Here is a 23,361-nt window from a genome sequence, read left to right on the forward strand (position 1 = left end):
AATGCATTATTCTCTTTTTATATAGAAAAAAAAAAACCTAATTAAAACCTCGTTTTATAGTCTCAATCCACGTGTACGCTCTAGGGCCGGCTCATTGTTTAGACGATCAGATATAATAACGACAGGTTCTAACTACGGAAGATTGATTTCTGACGGCATCTTGATAAACGAGATTATTGCTATTACTGCTATTAACGAGTTTGTTTTGGCGAGAGATTTATAAATTATAAACACGTTATTACTGATGATAAGGCCTTATCATGTGCGAAAAAAAACATTCAAACAGTAGTATCGCCCATAATTAATTTTTATTTGAGTTTGAAATACATACATGTACCTATCCGAGAGTTTCGTGTAAAGCGCATTGCAAACAAATCTCGCTTGGAGGCCGGCAGCTGTATCACGTATTTCGCAGACAATTAGCAGAAGACAAATATTGTGCAAATATTGCTGTCAACTGTCCATTTCGTATTACGGACTTACAACAAAAAAGCAGATCGCGAACCATCACTAGTGCTGCCTCTGCAGAGCGATTTGTGAAACTTTAGTGCATTCTTTTCCATACAACTAACAACAACTGGCTTAAAGTCGGTATTACGGATGCTTTTGTCTGCCACACAACAGCAGATATTTAGCAATTTCGTTTGTCAAATTTGCGACACCTTTTGTATCTGGTGCTGAATTGTTGCTAACTATCTGCAAGTGTAAAATCTGTGAAATTAAATTAATTAACTTGATTTAGGTAAGTGTAATTGGTTTAGATCTTTATTTGTGTTTGTGTTTTCCATAGTATTAACATTAAATACCACGCTGGGCAATTTAAGTACATTAATAATGTTGAGGTTATATAGTTTATTTTTTACAAATTAATATTTCTTCTAGGTATGTACTATGGACAGAGCTCAAATAATAAATGGGGCTTTGGAGTCTAAGGAAATTAGGTCGGATACATACAAATCAGTGCGTTTGCGACGCTGTCTTCGGGATCAAGCTTGACCCCTTTATCTATCGGAAAGTTTGTTCAGAACACATTACAGAATTTCGAAACATCAATATTTACAATTGTGCTCTGAATTAAAGCCGTTAATAACCTAGATCATCAAGACGAACAAGAATAGAAAGTAAAATGCAAGGTACTTATATATATTCAATTTAACATTTTAATGTGTAAATAATGAAGAAAATAAAAGATTCACAAAATCTTGTCTTCAAAAGTAGCATTGTTTTTTTGATTTCAGATTTATTCTTAACTAAATGTTTTAAATAACTTGTTTATACAGGTGTTAACAGCATTGCAAAATTGCATACCAGAAACCTGTGGGAATGAGCTTTTTGCATTTTGAGTTAAACTGTAGTAAATCCAATGCCATTAGGGAAGTGGCTATGCCATTAAACAATCTTCCAGTTTTATTGAAACATTTAAAGTTTCTGCAAACAGTACAATGGGTCACAAGTTATTATAAATGGGTAAGTTAAATAATTATCTTATAGTATAGAGCACAAGAGTTCCACTGATTTTACAATTTCCACGAGTCAATCATATAGATCAGTTATATTCTTGAAGCTTTATAACTATAGCTATATTTTGCTATATATAGCTATATTTTAAACAGAGTTCTAAGAAATGTCAAGTCCTGGTGAAACTGGAAAGGCCTTCAGGCCACCATTAATCTTTCCTACATAATTTTTTTTTAATTCAAAATTTGTCTTATTTTTATAGTACATAGATATTTGAACAATAATAATTTTGTGATTGAAAACATAATATAATAGTAAATAAATTTCTTTTCATTATAGGTTTTACAATAAATTTGGCTTTCCGGGGTTTCGGGGTGTATAGATGGCACTCATTTGCACTTATCAGATCATCTGTATATGAAGAAAGGTTTTAAAACCGCAAGCATTATCATTTCAAGAATGTGCAAATAGTAAGTATTTTGCTGAAGCCTATCATTCACAATAACATACATTTGATAGTACTTATCTAAAGAATTACATTTTTCAGATCTGTGATAGTGATCTTAACATTTTAAGTATTGATGCAACATTTCATGATACATTTGTCTGGCTTAACACAACTGAATATGCCTATGCAGGACCTGCACCATAATAGTGAAAAAGTTTGGTTTTTAGGCAAGTAAAACATCATGAGCTCTGTCTCAGTAACCTGACTACAGAATAATACTCAATCTAAAAGTATATTTAAAACTGGGAAGGCCATTAATATATAGTACTATAGTAATGTTTATTGTCATACCAGGAACACTGTTGACCAATGTGAGTATTGAAAGCCAGTTGGAGATGCTTGTTGGTACATAGAGTACTGCATTATGATCATCATATGATGGCCAATACCATAATTGTTAGCTTGTATTGCGTAACATGGCAAACACACATGGGTTTCCAGTGCCCCAACTCTGACGAAGATGCTGAAATTGATGTTTCTTATCAAATTCATAACATTGTATTTTTTGGGAGAGAAGAGGAAACACAGCACTTAGCACCATGTCAACATTCAAGGGTGGTTCAATTGGATTGTGGAGAACAGACATTAAATTTAGTCCAACCTCTGTATTCTAGTAATTTTATGTAGATATTTTTAAAACTGCTGTTCTTAATTATGTGAACTGAGAGGGCAAGAATAGCCTAATTATTTCTCCCTATAATTTTTTAATTGTGTTTAGTGGAAATATACATATTTCCTTAACATTTTTGTGTTTATAGTAAAGGATGGATTCATAACTATTTGAAAGCAAAATTGTGAGGTTGTTTTATTAAGACAATGTTTTAATCTGTCGTGCTCAATTTGTTCTGTATCATTTTATCTTTATATTAACCCCGTTTGTATGATGTATTGTTATATATATTATTGTATATACTGCTGTTTTAAATAATAGAATAGAATGAATAACAAATCGACTAGTAATTCATAATTCTTCTAGATTTTGTTGGATACTTACATGAATATTACTTACAAAATGAAAAACATAATTCATAATTTAGACAAAATGTGGATCAACCACCACTGATTTTTGTTCATTGTGATAATAATAATATAAATATAAATATTTACTAACAATCACGCCACGTTAACTGGTCCTGTGATAAGTTCGTAAAGAACTTGTGTTACAGATACCAGATAACGGAAATAAATGTAGGATTTTTATTATACACATACATATATTTAATATACATCCATAACCCTGGAAAATACATTTATATTTATCATACAAATATCTTCCCTTGGCGGGATTCGAACCCGCGACCCCCTTGTGTAGCGACCATGTCACTTACCACTACACCAGACGGCCGTTAGATAAGTTTGATAAATTTTTTTTTTGTGTAATTTTGTTTTATTTGAATAATAATTCTTAAATTAGGAAATCGTAGTTTGTTTGTAATACATGTCCAACTTCTTGCCGCATGAAATTGAAGCCACAATTGAAATATAATATCGACTGCCGATAACTTCAAAGAAACATAACTGAACTTGGGGCCGAGATAAGTAGGATGATAGCAAGGTGATAGCTCTATAACCCTATAGACTAGAAGCAGAACATGCCAAATACTGTGAATACAAAATATACAATGAAGCTAAATACTGGTATTCTACTGGTGGTAGGACCACTTGTGAGTCCGCACGAGTAGGGACCACCACTCCGCCTATTTCTACCGTGAAGCAGTAATGCGTTTCGTTTTGAAGGGTAGAGCAGCCGTTGTAACTATACTGAGACCTTAGAACTTATATCTCAAGGTGGGTGGCGCATTTACGTTGTAGATGTCTATGGGCTCCAGTAACCACTTAACACCAGGTGGGCTGTAAGCTCGTCCACCCATCTTAGCAATAAAGAAATAAATAGTTATATTGAAATGCTAAGTTGAGAGTAGTTTTATTAGCGTAAAATATACTCATTAGTGTCATAAATTTTACTGTAGTACCAGCCTAAACTAAACGTATATATTTGGATTTGCTTGACTATTGTAACAAGCGCTATTTCGTTTTTATGGTAATATAAACTATTACGGACTCAGCTAAAATTAAAACAAAATTGAACTTATTATTTTAAACAAGGTTTTTGCTGATATTGGTCAATTCCTTGAATTTTTTTATATATCTCAGCTGGAAGATGCGCGGCCTCTGCCTGCGTACGAGCAGCCTCTGCTTAAATGAAAGCTGCATGAGCCAGTGGTTCGCCTTAGTTTCCATTTTCTCCTCTTTCTACAACTACAGCTCACGATGTGTCTACTCTTGTTTGTTGTCCGCTATAGTCTAGATAATATAATGATTGATTAACATTCTTACTGCAGTGAGTGAGTGCAAAGAGTACCTGGTTATTGAATACAAATAACTTACTAAATATCGGCCTGATATTTGCAATGAAGCTTCTCTTAAGATGGCTTCGTCGACGAAAAACTGGGCTGATTATAAAAATAAATATTTATTTATTGTCTTAAAATATTAGATTCATTTGTTTAAAAATAATATAGAACATTAAGTTAATGTCTGACATGCAGTTTCCTATTCACGTCATATTGCCCATGACCTGGGTGAACATTATTTTGAATAGTCTGCACAGCTTTTATTTCCCTTCAAGCTGTGAAAGAGTGCACTATATTTCTGGTATTCAAATCAAAGCCTACTCTTGCCAAGTCAAACAAATCCACTATCTATTACTTGCTAAAGAATAGCAGCATCTCGCCTAGAATATCATCGACTGGTTGTTCTAGCGTTGTCGGCCTCATGTCGGCCTGAGATGGATCTGTTGTACACGTTATTATTGATAAAACCATAAAACTAAATCATTTATTCTAGAATTTACTATTTAATTTGAAATCGTCGTGGCCTAAGCGGTGTAGTAGAGACGGTCGACTTTCTAATAAAGATGCGACTGAACCAGTGTTAGAATCCCGCGCAGGCAGATATCAATAAATCCAATGAAACACGTATTTGACATAAATACATGGAAGACTTCCATGATTAAGGATTCATTCATCTTTTATTTAAAATCAAATTAGCAAATATTCTTTAAGAAATCGTTGGTGGTAGGGCGTTTGATTAACCCGCAAGACCACCATTCCGCCCATTTCTACCGCGAAGCAGTAATGCGTTGCAATTTGAAGAATGGGGCAGCCGTTTTGGTATACAGTTGAAACTCAGACCTCGTTTCTAAAGGTGGGCATTCACGTTGTGAGGTCTATACCACTTAACACTAGATGGGTTGTGAGCTTATGTACTTACTTAATTGATAATGAAATTAATAAATTAGGCTATAATTTTGATCCATTATTTTTTAAAATAGGTTCGTAACGTAAACAACTATCTGATTACAAATTATCAAACGATTATAAAAAAAAATTGTTATCAGTGTTTGACACGACACAATTACATTTTTATAGCTATTATTCAAAATAAAGCAAAAATTATTATTAGATCACTTATTTTTAGTAACGCTTCATCGAAAAGAACAGAATTAGCAGCTCTCACTTGGCGTTTCAAACGTGAATTCCACTTAAACATTTTGAAATGTTTATATGTAACGCGCTTTTATAAATTCATTTGCCGGTTTGTTCAGCAAAAAAAAAAGTAATGTGGCTTTTTAGTGCCAATTATTGCTACCCGATTGCGACTGGCGCTAGTTGTATGACAGAAAACTGCAGTAAGCGGTAAGCGAACAATCGCGGTACGTGATACGAAATAATTTGACGTTTTGCGATCGGTCGCGACGCGTCTGCACAACATCTGCAAAATTGTGGCTGTCGCAAATTTTTACGTGATCAGGGGGCGGAACTCGGTCGGGGTTGCAGATAAACCAGTGATCGGTGAACCGCGGCGTATTATTCTTTCACGCGGTTGTCTTTCAGAGTTAGAAGAGGCACAAGGCTCACAATACACTGGTTCTACTGAAGTTGTAATAGTTACCACCTAAGGAGATGACGCCCTTGACACTGGGCCGGTGCCAACTTACAGGTACATTTACTATAGTCTAACGAACTTCTGCATGTTTCCTGAATTTTTTGTTATTATTTTAACTCGCAATGATCGCGTGTTCGTTTTGTTTGTTTTAATCCTATTAATCTAATTGTTTTAACTATAATTTTGCAATTTTGTTCAAGCGCACGCAACCAAATCTTGTGCAAATATATTTTTATTGCTAACGCGCCGTCATTTCGGTTCATTATGAAATTGATTTTCACATTGAGTATTGTTCAACAAAAGTAAAAATATATTAAAGAGTCCGTAATTATTGCACAAGTCCAAGAAGTTGGGTAATGCACTAAAAGTAATAACGAAATGTTTTTGTGGCAGGTGAATTATTTGACGCAAAACGTTCAACATAGTCGAGGGGTCAAATTTGGCTATTTGGTTTAAGCGACATTTTTGTAACTATATAAGAGAGCCATTTAAAGTCTAAAATTCAGAAAAAATATCAGAACAAAAAACCTTCTTCAGCTATTTTTTTTTATTGCTTAGATGGTTGGACGAGCTCACAGCCCACCTGGTGTTAAGTGGTTACTGGAGCCCATAGACATCCACAACGTAAATGCGCCACCCACCTAGATATATAAGTTCTAAGGTCTCACGTATAGTTACAGCGGCTGCCCCACCCTTCAAATCGAAACGCATTACTGCTTCACGGCAGAAATAGGCAGGGTGGTGGTACCCACCCGCACGGACTCACAAGAGGTCCTACCACCAGTAAAATAGAGTAAGCTTAATTGAAGTTCAATTAAAAACATCGAATTGTTGATGCAAATATCAAATAAAACGCATCTTCAATTACAAAGATAAATGTCGGGTATTAAGCGAAATGTCGCTTAAACCAAACACCCTTTCACCCTTAGATATAATAAGCGCTAAACGTTAACTATAAATGTAATCGATGTATCCCTTACATCCGAAAGGGTTTATCAGGATCTTACACGATAATAGGTTTTGTCTATGAATAACAAAACAGAGCGTCTATTTCTGATATCGCATTCTAATACCTATCTTTTTTTATTTTATTGCTTAGATGGGTGGACGAGCTCACAGCCCACCTGGTGTTAAGTGGTTACTGGAGCCCATAGACATCCACAACGTAAACGCGCCACCCACCTTGAGATCTAAGTTTTAAGGTCTCAGTATACTTACAACGGCTGCCCCACCCTTCAAACCGAAACGCATTACTGCTTCACGGCAGAAATGGGCAGGGTGGTGGTACCTACCCGTGCGAGCTCACAAGAGTATGGTGTAAGTAAGCGCGGTTTTGGCCAAAACAATCTCTGGCTTTTCCGATTTGGATAATAAAGGATATTCCCTTAAGGATATTAAGTAACCCAAATAAATAGTATCGATTTTAAATTCACTATTATACATAGAAATATACTAAGTGAATAAATAAATACGTGGTAAGTAAATAAGTATTTACAGAGAATGGTTCTTGTTGATCTAGGTTCCATTCAATGTTACGAATTTACGATGCTCAATGTACGAAGCATAAAGTGACGTGCGATTTGAGAATTAACAAATAACAATTAACGCCATTGTTTCATAAAACATTTTTTGGGTATTAGGTAGACGTTCTTAAGTTGGTCTCATATAATACAAAACCGTAGTGTATGTATTTTTCCAAATATCAAATTCAAACAATTCACCAAATAAAAAATTTCGATTATACTTTTAATTTGCCAGCATAATAATTATTGATTCACGGAAACTTGTAGCTATTTCAATTCCGGTCTGTGCTATTTAGTTCTTTGCTGGTATTATATTTTGGTAAGAAGAAAATCTCGTTAATAAAACTTTCGAAAATAATATTTCCAACATTTGCAATTCATAATTTGTTTTCATGTTATACTTGTGAGTTTGTATATATTCATTTACAGCGTATACTTGTATTCTTAATAATTTCTAAATCACAATCCACTAAGACAGTTGAATATAAAACTATACTGAGACCTTAGAACTTATATCTCAAGGTGGGTGGCGCATTTACGTCGTAGATGTCTATGGGCTTCAGTAACCGCTTAACACCAGGTGGGCTGTGAGATCGTCTACCAACCAACCAAAAAAAAAAAATTAATAAATATAAATAAATATTTACTAACAATCACGCCACGTTAACTGGTCGCGTGGTAAGTTCGTAAAGAACTTGTGTTACAGGTACCAGATAACGGAAATAAATGTAAGATTTTTATTATACACATTCATATATGTTTAATATACATCCATAACTCTGGAAAAGACATTTTATTATTATTATTTTTTATATACAAATATCTTCCCTTGGCGGGATTCGAACCCGCGACCTCCTTGTGGAGTGGCCATGTCACTTACCACTACACCAGACGGCCGTTAAAATAAAATAATAAAAATAATAGCCTAGACGATTTTTAAGACGCATCGATTATTACGAATCGACTATTACAGATAATATTATTAAGCGAGGAAGTGCAAGTCATAATCCGGCGACCCACCCGCACGCGAGGTCATCGTACCGCTGGTCGAAGTGATTGTGAAATGAAGTATGTACGAGTCTGAGCGCACGTAAGATATATAAAAAAAAAACGCGTTTTGCTATTGCGAAACACGTATAAGAAACAATGAAGCTTCACGGGTTTAATGAAAAACTATTAAATCGTTTTCCCATTTGCGTTTCCTTCGCTTCCATTGTTGCTACACGTGTTGCGAAACTACATCATAATAATGTTTTATGATAAAACTGCACTACGTTTGGGGACATTTACGACAAGTTTTGAAGAAACTAAACTATTTTCCGTGACAAATATTTCTTATATATATAATGAAATTGTGTGAATATCATGACCGTGACCATTTACTTCGAAAAAAAAAAAACCATTATTGACTTTAAAATGTCATTGTAGGAAGTTTATTTTAAGTCAGACACAAACAGACAAGTTCTGTTCGCTGTGGGTGTGGTGCTTCACGCCTGCGCACTACCTCAAAATAGATTATCGAAAATATGACGTGTACCCCGATGCTGTATGCAAGACTTACTTGCCATGATAGCGCAGTGGGTGCATCGAATGTTTGTTCCAGCACACATTACAGCTAAAACATACGTTGGAAATGACCTACTGCTCTTTCGAAATAAAATAAAAATAATCGGCAGCTGAATCTTATACCAGAAAACAGAAAACTACAATCTCAAACACACATTTATGAGTGTTAAAATTCACGTTGTGACTTCTATAAACTTCGGTAACCGTGATAAGCGGTTCTTTTAAGAGCAGAAGGCGGACCGTCAGGTCTGCCGATCTACAGCAATAATCTGAAAGTCGTATTCGAAGATTCTTACAAATCATTGCATTACAAATTATTCTTACAATACAAATTATTCTTACAAATCATATAAACTGCTTTTTGGACTCGACAAAAGTCGACTCAAAAATAAATCAGATATTTTTTTTGTGTGCATCTGAATCATAATCAGAAGACAAACCAGTTTGACACCTACATTCGTCACCTACAGTCAAGCCTGCATCACGCCTCCGAAACTTGAAAACACCTAAGTTTTTAATGATCAAAATATAGTCGCGTCTTTGCTTTTTAAAAATCACTTTACACGTTTTATCGGAAATCTTTACCTCTAGTTAAAAAACTACAATAGGCTCCATGAACATTATACTACTCGTACTACACAGCAAAAGCAGTAGTAATATTCACAGAAGTTATTTCAAAATTGTCTAATCAAATTTGAATTTTAACTCCATAATGACAAAAAGCATATCTGACTGCAGCGTCATCAAATGTTTTTTATTTAATTTTAAACGTTAGTAAATTACAACGAAACTTTGACGATAACTACATTTATATGAGTACAATAATTGGAAGTTTTACTTTCAAAATTGCCCTAATTAACATGTTTTAAGGTTATCTCTTAATAAATCAATATATAACGTAAATCCTCGGAAACCAAAACAACCTTGTCTTTTATGATTCTTGAACTCACATGACCCATACGTAACATTATATACCTACCAAACATAAATATTGAAAAGCCTTAGCGACCTTGGTCATGAATTGTCATAAATTCATTGCGATTCGTTAATAACGCATCCGCCGTGCGTCGATGTGATAGATCCCATGACAAGAGTACATTATCGGTGGCCGGTGCTAGTTGATCCAAATGACTGCAATGACCTTCCGCTATGCACAAAGCGTACGTAAAAACGTCACACTTATATGGACCTAGTACTTTAATAAACATGCATTCTATATTCACGCATCGAAAGATTATTAGCCTAGTTCTACCTATTTTCTAAACCATAATTACTTATAATTTGGTTGAAAATTCAGAAGTAAAAATTAAATATTGATATTTTCGTCTGGTTGCCAACAAACAAAACACGTGTGAAGCCCTGTCTTAAAACATACATATTATCTTTACCGGAAGCAATATCGCCGTCGCTATAATGTCAACGTTTTGGTGGATTTGAAATGACATTTATTAAGATATTTCTATAAATTAGAGGTCCCGCAGTAGTCGAAATTCGACTATAATTAATTGGAATTGTAAGTTTGTACACTATTATGATTGTATTTTATACTTTTATATTCAAAAATTTCGCCAAGACTACACTATAAAAATATTAATAAAGACAAACAATATTTAATCTATTCTCAATTTGACAACAGACGTCAAGAACAAAAGTTAGACAATAAATAGTATGCATGCGTGTCTGCGGCAAATACATGGTATGTAGTGTGTGTAATGTTTTCTTTATTGATTTAAAGTATCTTTTATGCATTATTTTAAAAAAATATTAGCATTGTGCACTTCTTCTCTATATTCTCTATAAGTGTGGAAAAATTCATACTCCTCTGTCCGCGCAATTTTCGTAAAAAGGGATACAAAGTTTTTGCTTCACGTATTAATATATAGATTAAAGCTGCACTAACAAATGAAAATATATTCACAGGTTACGATTGTAAGCAAAGAGGAAATTTGAATCATGGAAAAACCATCTCGAATATTCCTTTCTTTCCTTTCCTATTCAGTTAAGAGTTTGTCGTGGCTTGAATTGAATATATTATATATTTAGTTATGTCTTATCTTTTCGGAGTCTTAAATTAAATATTCGGTTTCTTCCGCATCTATAACGGTTGTTTTTATGTCCAGTATTGAGAATAGCGACACTAATACACGACACATCAACGTTTCCTTTAAATTATTTTGTAGTGTAAGCATTGTTAAATACAATTTCTTCGGTCGCAAATTAATATAGAGAATTAAAAAATATATATTTAGGAATGAAAATTTATTTCACAGTCGCGTATTTGATCGTTATTTCATGACCGTCATAAAATGGTGCAAGACAGACAAATTGAGTCCGTTCCGGCGACCTGTCACCGTCAATCAGAAATTCCCCTGTTTATTTTCATCGCCAGCTTGCTAATAAATGTATGACTCCTTAATATGCGTCATTAAACAACATTCGTGTGCAAATACCGAAATCGGAACCTGCAGGCATAATTACGTGCCAAATGATAAAAAATCAAAAAAGATATATGTATAAAAAGTTGATTGTTTGGTAACGTACTTATACTATTTCTAGCGAGTTTAATACGGTATGATAGTATCGTGAGGTGTGCTCTCGTGGAAAAGACTTATTCACTAATTGTTGGTTACAACAATTAATCGAGTACCACCAGTAAATGGTCACAATTGGCCTAATGGGAAGGATATAGTCATACATCCTCCAACATCTATTTAAATATACAAACACACGTAAAGCATGATGATATACAGACTGTAGTTATGGTCCAATTTCATCACAGCTATTAAATGTCTATATATTTTTAAATTCATTTAAAGCCCTGACGTCTCTTTATCGCACATTATTAATAGTTTTTGAAAGTTCAATTTTTATACGATTGATTGATTACATCAAACAATTATTCATTGATCGAATTGCATCATTAACGTTGTCTCAAAATGGTAAGGTTGTATTAAGTCTCTCGTTATTTACCCATTTGCGCGTGCAAGGTACACGGTTGCAGTCACTCGGGCGACAATGAACATTAAACTCTAAATAACATGAATATTATGTATGTGCTATACGATTAACATGCATCTCGACGAGACTTAACCAGTGCATGAATGCGGCCGTCCTTGCACGGCCCAACATTGTCACAGCGACCGCAACGTGTCGGATACATCTGGGTCATTCTTATTCCGTACTGCATTCGGAGGGAAACGTAATTATTATTATAATAATTAACTATAAACATTAACTTTTGAACCTTCTGGTTTTAATTTACGGAATTCAAACAAACGAGGGAACGGTAATAAAATACGAGCTATTAAATGCGTGCAAGAATATGTAAACAATATTGTTGCAAATATAAACTGTACGGCTGGCCACTGTTTCGCGTAATAGACTGTATAAACAAATATAACTAATATGGTGGTACATCATACATATTGTGTGATACCCTTTAAGTTCAATATAGCCCTGAATTATAATATTATCAAATTATTGTATTCAGTTACAAGGTTTTTTAATAATAATTCAAAGAGATTTGTTAATGCTTTGTAATTTTTCGTATTTCGTGCTTCCAATTGTAGTAATCATTTCACAATATTCATGCATCGCTGTTGCATGTTTGTTATTGTGTTCCAGAATTCTCGTTTTAAATCTCATTATATACATATATACATGTACATATATTCATAATACGTTGTTACTTTTCCATATTTTATGAATGAAACAATTCGTTGCTTCTACGATTTCGATTTTCGGTTTTTTTACTGCTCCGTGAGTTTTTTAATTAAAATAATCTTCATTTCAGTTTTAATATGTATACTAATTATGAATCTACAGTGGTTTTTACGGATGTTCCGTTATAACTACTGAACCATGCATCCGATTGACTTGAAACTTGGTATCCATGTAGAAAATACATGTACTTAATGGATAGGCTAATATTTATATGAGTATTGGACTCCCTACACCAGTTGCGGGGGCATTAATGATGAGAATCTTTGTGGGGGTGAGAAATAATAATGTTAATCTTAAATGCCCAGCGAAACGGACGGGTACAGCTAGTAGTATTATAATATATTATGCATGTAGCTATCATAGAACAGAATACATTTGACAGATGTCTGAAAGGCACTAGCAATTGTTTCAAGATAAGCTAGCATATATACAAGCTCCGAACAACATTCGGACTGTCAGTCTACCGAGCAATTTCATCCGCTTGCGCTTGGTGTAAATCCCTTTGTCGATTCCTCCAAACAAATTGAAATCTATGTGAATACCTAAGAGTACAAAATTGAAAATAGTATTCAGATAACGAATTGTAAGCCCTTTTTTTATTGCCCGTATAGGCACACAATAAGATACGAGCTTACAACCCACCTGATGGTAAGTAGTTATCGTCGGTCATGGACGTCAGAAATGGCAGGGATAGAGCCAAGCTGCTGCCTACTTCTCCACACAAGATACGAGGTGAGCCTCATAAATTATTCGATTTTTTAATGTGAGTTCGTTCTTCTCATACGTTTGTGATAAATAGACGAGACAGGTCAGAATGCCTGGACGATTGCCAGCCTTGGAATATAAACCACATTGTTTTCAAAGCTTATGTGAATTACTCTTAAAATCATTGTGAGACACGAAAGAAACAAGATTTACATTTTGATAAAGGCAAAACGTTTCACCTCGTTCGAGAAAAATTAAAGGAATCGTAATTACCTACTTCAAAAACACAAGTAAAACATAAACAGACGATATCTTATTTAAATCAAATTTGTATATGCTTAAACGGTTCATTATTTTTCTTTGATAAAAATTATTGTATTAATTTACAAAAAAATGTTTAAAAAAAATCATATTTTAAACGTCACACTACTGCGTCATTATAAAACATTTCGTGTAATACTTTATTGGATAATATAGCATTTAAGGAACTGCACATTAAAGTGTCAAAAAGTATTCCATATAGCAATATTCGGGATACGCGGATATGAAAAATCGTCGTGGCCTAAAGGATAAGACGTTCGGTGCATTCGTATCTAGCAATGCAACGGTGTTCGAAACCCGCAGGCGGGTACCAATTTTGCTAATGAAACAAATTTTCACGATTGATTTCCACGGTGAAGCAATAAAATCGTGTAATAAAATTCAAACCCGCAAAACAATTTGCGTAATTACCTGGTGGTAGGACCTCATGTGAGTCCGCACGGGTGGGTACCACCACCCTGCTTATTTCTGCCGTGAAGCAGTAATGTGTTTCGGTCTGAAGGGTGGGGTAGCCGTTGTAACTATACCGAGACCTAAGAATTTATATCTCAAGGTGGGTGGCGCATTTACGTTGTAGATTTCTATGGGCTTCAGTAACCACTTAACACCAGGAGAGCTGTGAGCTCGTCCACCCATCTAAGCAATAAAAATAAACAGGGGATCAAAACATTACGAGCATTTAAATTGAAGATATTTTTTGTCATTTCTGTTATAAATAAAGTAAAAGGGTTTTATGGCAATGATCAGATCAACGTACGATTGCGGAAAGCAACGGAGGCCACATTATGTTGTAATGATGGAACCGCTTCATGTACTGTGACGTAGCATAACATTCTAATAACAGTTTACCGGTTTATAATCTTTGGAATTCCATTTAAACGCTTGAAAAGTCTGAGTATTAGGAACGTTCATACCCGATCCTGTAGACCGAATGGTGAATAGTCGATGTCGCCCAAAACACGTCATTATGGATCCTCCCGATCCATTAACGGTGCTTTTAGGTACCACAAGCACCGGTCATCGTCCTCGTCGAACCCGTCGCTTGCGAAGGGCTCGACGAGCGAATGAACCCATAGACGCAGCCCATTGAGTTTCTCGCCGGATCTCCTCAGTGGTTCGCGTTTCCTATCCAGTGGTAGATTCTGCGAAACACTGCTCTTGCTAGGGCCAGTGTTAGCAACACTCCGGTTTGAACCTCGTGAGCTCACCTACACGTTACAGTGAAGCTGAAATAGCCTCTCAAGGCTATCAGCATGCGTAGGAAAAAAAAAGGAACGTACGAACATTTAAAAATAAGTATTAGGTTAATAATTGTTTACTTGTTAGTTTGTTTTTGTGTTTATGACACAGGAACATTACAATTAATGTTCGTAAATAAAAACCTACGCTGAACCAGCAGATTGTATGTCTGTTTTGGTTCTTGTCATATTTGCGGAACACACACTTTATTATGTTTTTCGGTGTGTGGGCAGACTCTTGAGGACGGCGCGCATTACGGATGCAAATTTTATACGAAAAATAATTTTATTCGTTCGGTGTAATAATGAACTAATCCATATATTGCTTCCGTTTCCGTGGGTTAGATTCGTTCGGAATACAGGCGAGAAAACGAAAGCGAAACACAAAAACGTAACGCGTTCGGGCGAATGCGATGTACATACAAATTCAATTATTTTGTCAATATGTAGAACCAATACGCGTGAAAGCGGTTTCTTTCCCTATATACATGTCTGTATCTAAGGCAATATGAGAATACTTGAGCATGTCACCGAATAATATTTTACGCATCGTATAGTTTTTCATATTGTTTGAGGAGAATTGTTTTGAACTTTATTGCGGCAAGAACACGGGAGCCATTTGAAGGCATCGCATTGGATCGCGAAACTTTCGAAAAGTAAACTTTATTGTTATTAAAAAGTTTCCAAAGACATTCACGAATGAACTTTAGGGTTTAATAAAATTATAACACTAATCTTTACTGATGGTAGGACCTCTTGTGAGTCCGCACGGGTAGGTACCACCATCCTGCCTATTTCTGCCGTGAAGCAGTAATTCGTTTCGGTTTGAAGGGTGGGGCAGCCGTTGTAATTATACTTGAGACCTTAGAACTTATATCTCAAGGTGGGTGACCATTTACGTTGTATATGTCTATGGGCTCCAGTAACCACTTAACACCAGGTGGGCTGTGAGCTCGTCCATCCATCTAAGCAATAAAAAAAATCTGAAAACATAATTTGTTTTCAGATTAGATTTTTACAGTACTAACACGGATAAATAACATATTAAACTGAGACTCACGTATTGCTGGAGATGATCTAAGGAAATCGTGTACAAAATATATGAACGCTAATGGAAGGACTGTATGGGCAAACAACAAGCGAGATGTCAGCACTCGGCGAAAATATCGTTCGTTATTCTTATATCATTGCAAATAGAAAAAAAAACGACCCAGCTGCCGTTTATCACACTAGATTAATGATGTTTAGCGTGAAAAGCTTTTCTGTAGGAAACGAATCTGGAAGGTCGCGGTTTCATTCGAAATATTTGTAGTTTATTCTTATACTAGCTTTTGCCCGCGACTCGTCCGCGTGGAATAGTTACTATAGCATAACGCTAAATTTTACCTACCACTTCATTTAGGTAGAAAGTGAAAATATTTTTGAATTATAGAATGTTAAGGAGCTATTTAAACCCCTATTTTGAAACATTATTTATTGGTGCTCCACTTGTATTGGTCTTACCGTGATGTTACATAGCCTATAGCCTTCCTCAATAAATGGGCTATCTAACACTAAAAGAATTTTTCAAATCGGACCAGTAGTTCTTGAGATTAGCGCGTTCAAACAAACAAACTCTTTAGCTTTATAATATTATACGAGTATAATAATATAGTATAGATATTTCTACTTAAATATTCCGCTTTAAAACCCAAAGGTTTCCGAGCCAAGAGCAGCGTAAGATTCCATAGACGAGACGAACGTTAACGGTTTGTAATAACAAATAACACTGACAAATACTAATTACAAAAAGTCCCCGAAAATAATAAATGATCTTTCTAAAATTAAACGGCGCAAATTGAAATTTTAGAGGGAAGGGATTATTTTTCAACTTCTAATAATCTCCATCCAGGATAGATTCAATTCAAATTCATATCAATACGTATTACATTCATTAAAAGGTTATAATCACAAGATTTTAAATTATCAAAGGCTTGTAAACCGTGAAGCGGTTACGAAATTTTAAGACTCAAAAATGTAAATTTGATAAACGAATTCGTCAAGTATTAAATTATTCAATTGAATCACAACCCTAGACGAATTCAATTTAAATAAGCAGCTATTTATTTCAGACAAAATTATTTGGTTACAATCTGTTTATTTACATTATTTTTTGGCATCTAGTTTATCAACAACAACTAGGAAGTATTCTCCATTCAGGACATGAGGAATCCTTTGAAGTGCTGTTAATGTTGTTAACTAATCGCATTAAGAGATAAACTATCACGCGCGGTGTCATGATTGTAGGTAATTATTTGGTATACTGTGAATGTATGCGAAGTAAATTATTATAGTATATTTTACGGAAGGCTTAATAGTGATATTTTTTTCTATTATCAACTCCCTAATAGCCGCTAATACATGCATATCGAGGAAGGTCTCTTATAGAACTTATTGAAGAATTGTTCCATTTGATAATCGTTTTCATTGAACAGACTAGCCCGGTGACGCTGACATGATCTCTCTAGACCACCAGGTTAGGTAGGAAAAAAAATATTGAACATCTAGAAAACTAACCGACAACAAGAGAAGAAACTTATATTAAGCATTCATATTTAATTTCTTTTATCATTTTACTCCCGCCGATTCCATTTGTTTTCAGATGAAAATTTTACGTAGTCTACATAAACATTTCTGTTAAAAACATCTTTGAAGTACTCTGTAAGAGACACAACAAATATTTGTGATTTATAATTATAATATCAAGAAAAGTTCCCGGAGATAAGAGTTGTCTTCACGTACCTACATCTAGATATAGATGTAGTTTGCTCATGTACTAATATATTAAGAGCACGCGTCGTAAATTTGTCACGTACCTATCTGGTTACCCATACAAACGTTACTTTAATAGACCACGGAATATTTCAATGTCAACAAATTTAATTATCTTCACCGTTTTTAATCTAGCTATGTACTAGTTATCGTTGGTTGGTAGGTGCAGATCGAAAATATCAACTGTGCGATAATAAATTATAGAACAAGTATATTGAGCTACCTTACAAAGCTACAATGCAATTCAGGAAATAGTATAACCGCTATCTATCGACCTATCTATCGTTACTTACTTAGCTTATTCCTTTCTAAAGAATCAATTTGGCGTTCTTTGAAGCACGGATACAGCTATTTGTTTAGAAGCATTCATATTATTTATGATATGTTACTCATTCGACAGTGGAATATTTTTTCTATTAAATCTTTTCAAACTTATTGTCCGTTGCTTCGGGATGATATTGACACATTTTTTCCCTAATTTTCATCAACGAATATCTCTATCGAGTTTTAAGGAACTGTGACCAAAGACTATAAGGATTCATGTTAGAGCTGTAATATAGCATAGGTAAATTTATTAGTTCCCCTCTTACTTACGTAAAGTCTTGGTCGAAATTTAAATATTCATAGGTTAAACGGTTTTGTCTTGAATGTTAATGGATCACAGATCCACGACAAGTAGAAGTAACTTTATGTGTTTAGATTATAACACTATATATCTAATCTGTATCAGTTCAAAACAACATGCTTTTTTTTCAAAGTTATCTCAGCATTAAGCAATTATTATTTTAATACCCAATGATGATGAGAAGTACGAGTAAATAAAACTAATTTGATTAACCTATATCTAGAACAATAACAAATGATTTTTTGCCCTACTTGTTAATATCTGGCCACACAGACAAACTTAGACAAAATACTACTACATAAGTGACTTGACTAATTTTTTTATAGCAATCTCTAAAAATGTAATTTACCTGTTCTTCAGCATATTATCGGGTACAAACACGTTCCACCACGATAGTCGTTTTTGACGAACGTATGTCGGTGTTTCGCTCTCGTCGTCAGTGTCGTTTCCTCCAGATTTTCGCCTTTTCTTACGTTCGAGTTGCAAACGTGCGGCCCACGAGCGCCGGCGCCCCTTATCGGCGTGACTGTATCTCTCGTTGGCGACAGGCACGGCGAGGGAAGCCCTGCGCGGTACCTCGGGCGGCGGCCCGTCAAAGTCGGATAATTGTCTGTATCTTTCGGCAAAAGTAGCGTCCGAAGATCTGCGTCCATTAACGACAGGTCGAGTCGGAGTCTCCTCAATTGGGCCATCGTTGTACGCTTCATCATCGTCTGTGTCAGGTATAAACGTTTCGTCACTAAATCGTCGAGGACTTTCATCTATGGCTTCCTGTAAGCTGGCGAGTTGAAGGCTGGGACGATGGTTGCGCAAGCCGCGCTGGTATCGCCCAGGCCGACCCTGCAGACGGGCCAGAGCCACCGGCACCGGAGACTCCGTCAGTGTCGGTTCACCACTCATCGTTATCGTCACACACAAACACAGCAACTATAGTTTTATCACTCTCCTCGCTTTACGGAGTTTGCATATTTATTACGGCTCCTTCATATTAAAACTGTCTAAAATATGATTTGCAAATGAAAGTGTAGTTCGTTGTAATAAAACAAAAAACGTTCAAAACTAAAAGAATATATATAAATATTCCCAATTTTATAACGATCCCGTTTTCCATGAATGTGTGCACGAAAAATGTATACAGTTAAAACGTGGCAGTTTTTATATAATTATAATATTTAATACATACTAAATTTAATTTACGAATGCCTGATAACAGAATTTTTATTAGTTTTTAATTTTGTTGTCTCCGAAAACAACTAGCGTAAAAAAAAAAATCATCATAATCTTTGATGAGGACATAGCGAAAGTCTGTCCATGAAAATAGATATCTCATGTATTTTACAAACGAGTATCGACATCAAAACGAGTCGGCGCTATGCCATTTAAGTAGACAAGTGCAGCTTTCGTAACTGCATCGTCTGTGTTTACTAGCAACATATCCGCAGTGGGAAAAGTCACTCCGGTATAAATAAATCAACTGTTTGATTCCTACGTATACTTTTCATTATCATTTTGATCGCTGAGCCAACCATATCTTGAATTTTATTGGTAAACTTGGACGAAAACCAAGATGATTTGCGTCTTGTTGAATTATGTTTTTTGTAGTTTCACAATGCATTAACTGTGTAATTTATGGAGCATAAATAATTTTTCAGTTTATTTGTTTTTGTATACAACAACAGTTACCCCGTCGTACCCTTTAAATGAGCACGGGGCTTAAACGCGCCCTTGAAGATAATTTAAGCCGTTTAAAAATAAATTCCCAACAGTATCTTCATTTATTACACTTTTAACTTTTGATTACCACGAACCACGCAAACGTAAAGGTTAAAACGAATTCACGAAGTAATCATACAAACAGTTAATTTCCTTTAATTTATTTTAACATTATCTAACGCTTAATGAAATAGATTTGTGTTCGTCTCATATGTTTCCTTCGGGAACGGGATGAAATTGCTGCAGTCATTGACGTCACAGTTTTGAAATTTCACTATCATTTCATTATTGTGATATATCGTTCTACGAAATCGTCAACTATCCACATGCTTGTTTGTCTGCTAAGGCAATATTTCTTTTAACAAATTATAAAATTTATATAATATTCAGAACCCTGCAGTTAGTATAATAGTCTAAACAGGTTATATGTAGAAAACAAATTTCGCAACAAATTATCTAGGTCATGTAGGCGAGTACTCACTGTATCCTTAAACGTATATACGTTAACACTCCTAACATATGCATGTAAGCTTTTATGAATAAAAAACATATTTATTTTCTTATCGCGTGTCACCTTGATTTTATTCAAGATCAATTGATTTTGTTCAACCGAGTTAATTAAATTGTATTGAGAATTTATAGTCATAGGCCACTCGTCTGTATCCAGCAATCCCTTTATAGGATAGTAAGATTGAATAGCAAAGATAAATTTTGAAATGTTTTCGAGCACCAAAGTCGGGTCCTATTTACAGATGGCCAGCCGTTGCTGGTTCTTACTCGCGCCTGCAAAAATTTGTTTACTAAAACTGAGTTAAAACGGAAAAACATGTAATAAACCCATGCCGTTTCCCCTTGTCGTAATTCGTAAAAGCTTTTGATGTTAAATGCCGTAATTATTTCTTTTGAAGTACCTAATAGCGAACTTGTAGAAAAAACTTCGTTTTATTGCTCTCACCGTACTAGAGTACTACTTTTATACAGAGTAACGTGGTCGTAAAGTGTAAGTTCTCCAGCGTAGACTACGCATTCAATTCGGGGAGGCTAACAAAAAACCATGAATGTAACGTATGGAACCGTAACCCTCGGACATAATGGGAAATGTCTAGATTACTATGCGGTACGCAGTAACAAGTTACGAGAGAGATAAAGCACGCAGTAATCGCCCCTCGAATGTGTCCGACTACTCGTGAATTAATGCTTTCTCAGCATTTCAATTACACATAAGTCATTTGAATACATTTGAGTAGCATTTCGATTTATTAATGATATAAGAGCAAGGCGTACCGGCTAATTCTCAAGGTGGGTATGAATATATCCTGTCTGTCGGGTGTTTGTTATAAGCCTTCAAGAAAACAGTCTGTCAATGTTAATAGGTAAACCAGGCATGACAGATTTTGGGAACGAATTTCCCTCGTGTCGTTTGGTTATGAAATGGTACTTATGGTACTTTTCGTTAGGCAGCAATCTAATGCCAAGGTATAAGCGGCTCAATTCTTTAGTCGTGTCTGTGGGACATGTACTTATCATGAGTCACTCTTTGCTCACCTGACTACAACCGAAAATGAATAGAGTTAGTGGTGCATCCGTGATTCGACAGTAATTTTAGCCATTAAGCACTGCGCAATTATATCGTATAGGTAATCATTTGCGTAGGTGTCTTGTATATCGTAGCCTTTTAAAAACAACCTTATATTGATATTAATTTTTTGCTACTTAACGCGTGAAAGTATTTTAAAAACAATAAGATTCAAGCTTTCGCAACGGAGATAATATAAAATTGTTGTGTGCTTGCCAGATTTAAGAATACTTTTATATAACAAAACAATATTGGGTTTGCATTTCAGCAAAAGGTGCTAATGTATAAAACACGACAATGCGTGACGAAACTTCAAAGTTTACTTAAAATATTTAAATGTTCTTCAAACGACCACTATCTATTGGCATCGAGGAGATTCAATTTCAATTATTATGGAAACGGCAATCTACAATTCGATTTTCCGTATAAGTACGTAAGGGTCTACACATCCTTCTGACGCATTGAAAAACGTGTCACTGAAAAATCTCGTCAATGTAAATGATTGACAAAACGCCGAACAAAAGATGTGAGATCATCATCACCATCGTATCAAGGTACACAACGAGCGAACAACAATGACGGTTAATAAGATACAACAATCGTCGCATAGTTAATGAGCAACTATTGCGAAGACGCATTGAATACAGATTAATTTAACGCCGAAACAAACAAACACATAAACAAAGAACATACCAGTTTTTTAATGGTCGTGGTGTTCTTTTTACTGGTGGTAGGACCTCTTGAGAGTCCGCGCGGGTAGGTACCATCACCCTGCCTATTTCTGCCGTGAAGTAGTAATGCGTTTCGGTTTGAAGGGTGGGGCAGCCGTTGTAACTATACCTAAGACCTTAGAACTTATGTCTAACGTTGGTGGCGCATTTACGTTGTAGATGTCTATGAGCTCCAGTAACCACTTAACATCAGGTGGGCTGTGAGCTCGTCCACCCATCTAAGCAATAAAAAAAAGCTTTATAATCAAAAGTCGTTAACGATAAGTAATATGGTCGCATAAATCAAATTTACGTAATAATATCGGTGCGGTACTAGCAAAATGCATGTAAAGTTGAACAAAAAGAACTTTACGAATAGATAAAAAAAACCTACACAGAGATATAGTTGCAAGAAAACTGACACTATTTAACACGATCTGAGAATGACATGAATCAAAACCAATTACAACCAATGAAGAATAATTGCTGTGTGTATATCAACGTCACGTAATCTAACAATAAAGAGTGTGTTCTAGTGTAGTGGCGCGGAATTAAAATTAGTATTGAAATTGTCAAATTGATCTAAAATGCAGTGTGACAGTGTTACATCTCATACAGAAGCGCCAACTATTATGAGTATTTCATACCAACATGGTTCAAACCTACGCGTATAAAATAATTAATGCTGTAGGGGGTTAATTGATGTTAATAAGGCTCGTTAACACCATTATTTTCGTTAATCTAGTATAATATGTAACGTTGTTATGATGAGTCGATGTTTTTTCAAATATTTTTTTTGTGTGAATGAGCTCACGGTCCACCTGTGTTAAGTGACACGGTCACCATGGTCACCTTGAGATATGAGTTCTAAGGTCTCAGTATAGTTACAATGTCTGCCTCACCCTTCAAACCGAAACGCATTACTGCTTCACGGCA

General features: G+C 35.2%; 1 protein-coding gene and 2 long non-coding RNA genes across 21 annotated transcripts in view; 1 reads left to right on the forward strand and 2 right to left on the reverse strand.

Moving 5' to 3' along the window:
* mtd (TLD domain-containing protein mustard) overlaps nt 1-23,361 on the reverse strand; it is a 115,574-nt gene that overhangs the window by 56,987 nt on the left and 35,226 nt on the right. For 8 of the 17 annotated variants that reach the window (XM_089733272.1, XM_028184525.2, XM_089733274.1 and 5 more), the window contains exon 2: nt 18,776-19,485. The exons of 8 other annotated variants lie outside the window; for them this stretch is intronic. In XM_089733272.1, the coding sequence (XP_089589398.1) occupies nt 18,776-19,326 (551 nt within the window). In that variant the 5' untranslated portion in view covers nt 19,327-19,485. The remainder of the gene's footprint in view (nt 1-18,775; nt 19,486-23,361) is intronic. One more of the 17 variants, XM_089733273.1, reaches the window with a different exon arrangement.
* On the forward strand, nt 381-3,384 carry LOC149501478 (uncharacterized). Of its 3 annotated transcripts, XR_016324246.1 has the most exons (5): nt 381-742; nt 883-1,133; nt 1,281-1,467; nt 1,798-1,928; nt 2,006-3,384. It is a non-coding gene; the product is annotated as an uncharacterized LOC149501478 (long non-coding RNA). The 3 variants fall into 3 exon arrangements; XR_016324245.1 differs by lacking the exon at nt 381-742 and having other exon boundaries at nt 749-1,133; XR_016324247.1 differs by lacking the exons at nt 381-742; nt 1,798-1,928 and having other exon boundaries at nt 749-1,133.
* Nucleotides 1,797-18,768, reverse strand: LOC149501479 (uncharacterized). The gene is made up of 2 exons (XR_016324248.1): nt 4,355-18,768; nt 1,797-4,270 (listed from the first exon to the last, which is right to left on the reverse strand). It is a non-coding gene; the product is annotated as an uncharacterized LOC149501479 (long non-coding RNA).

Source organism: Bombyx mandarina, chromosome 15 (genome assembly GCF_030267445.1).
Source record: "Bombyx mandarina strain Sakado chromosome 15, ASM3026744v2".
In the NCBI taxonomy this organism is placed as follows: domain Eukaryota; kingdom Metazoa; phylum Arthropoda; class Insecta; order Lepidoptera; family Bombycidae; genus Bombyx; species Bombyx mandarina.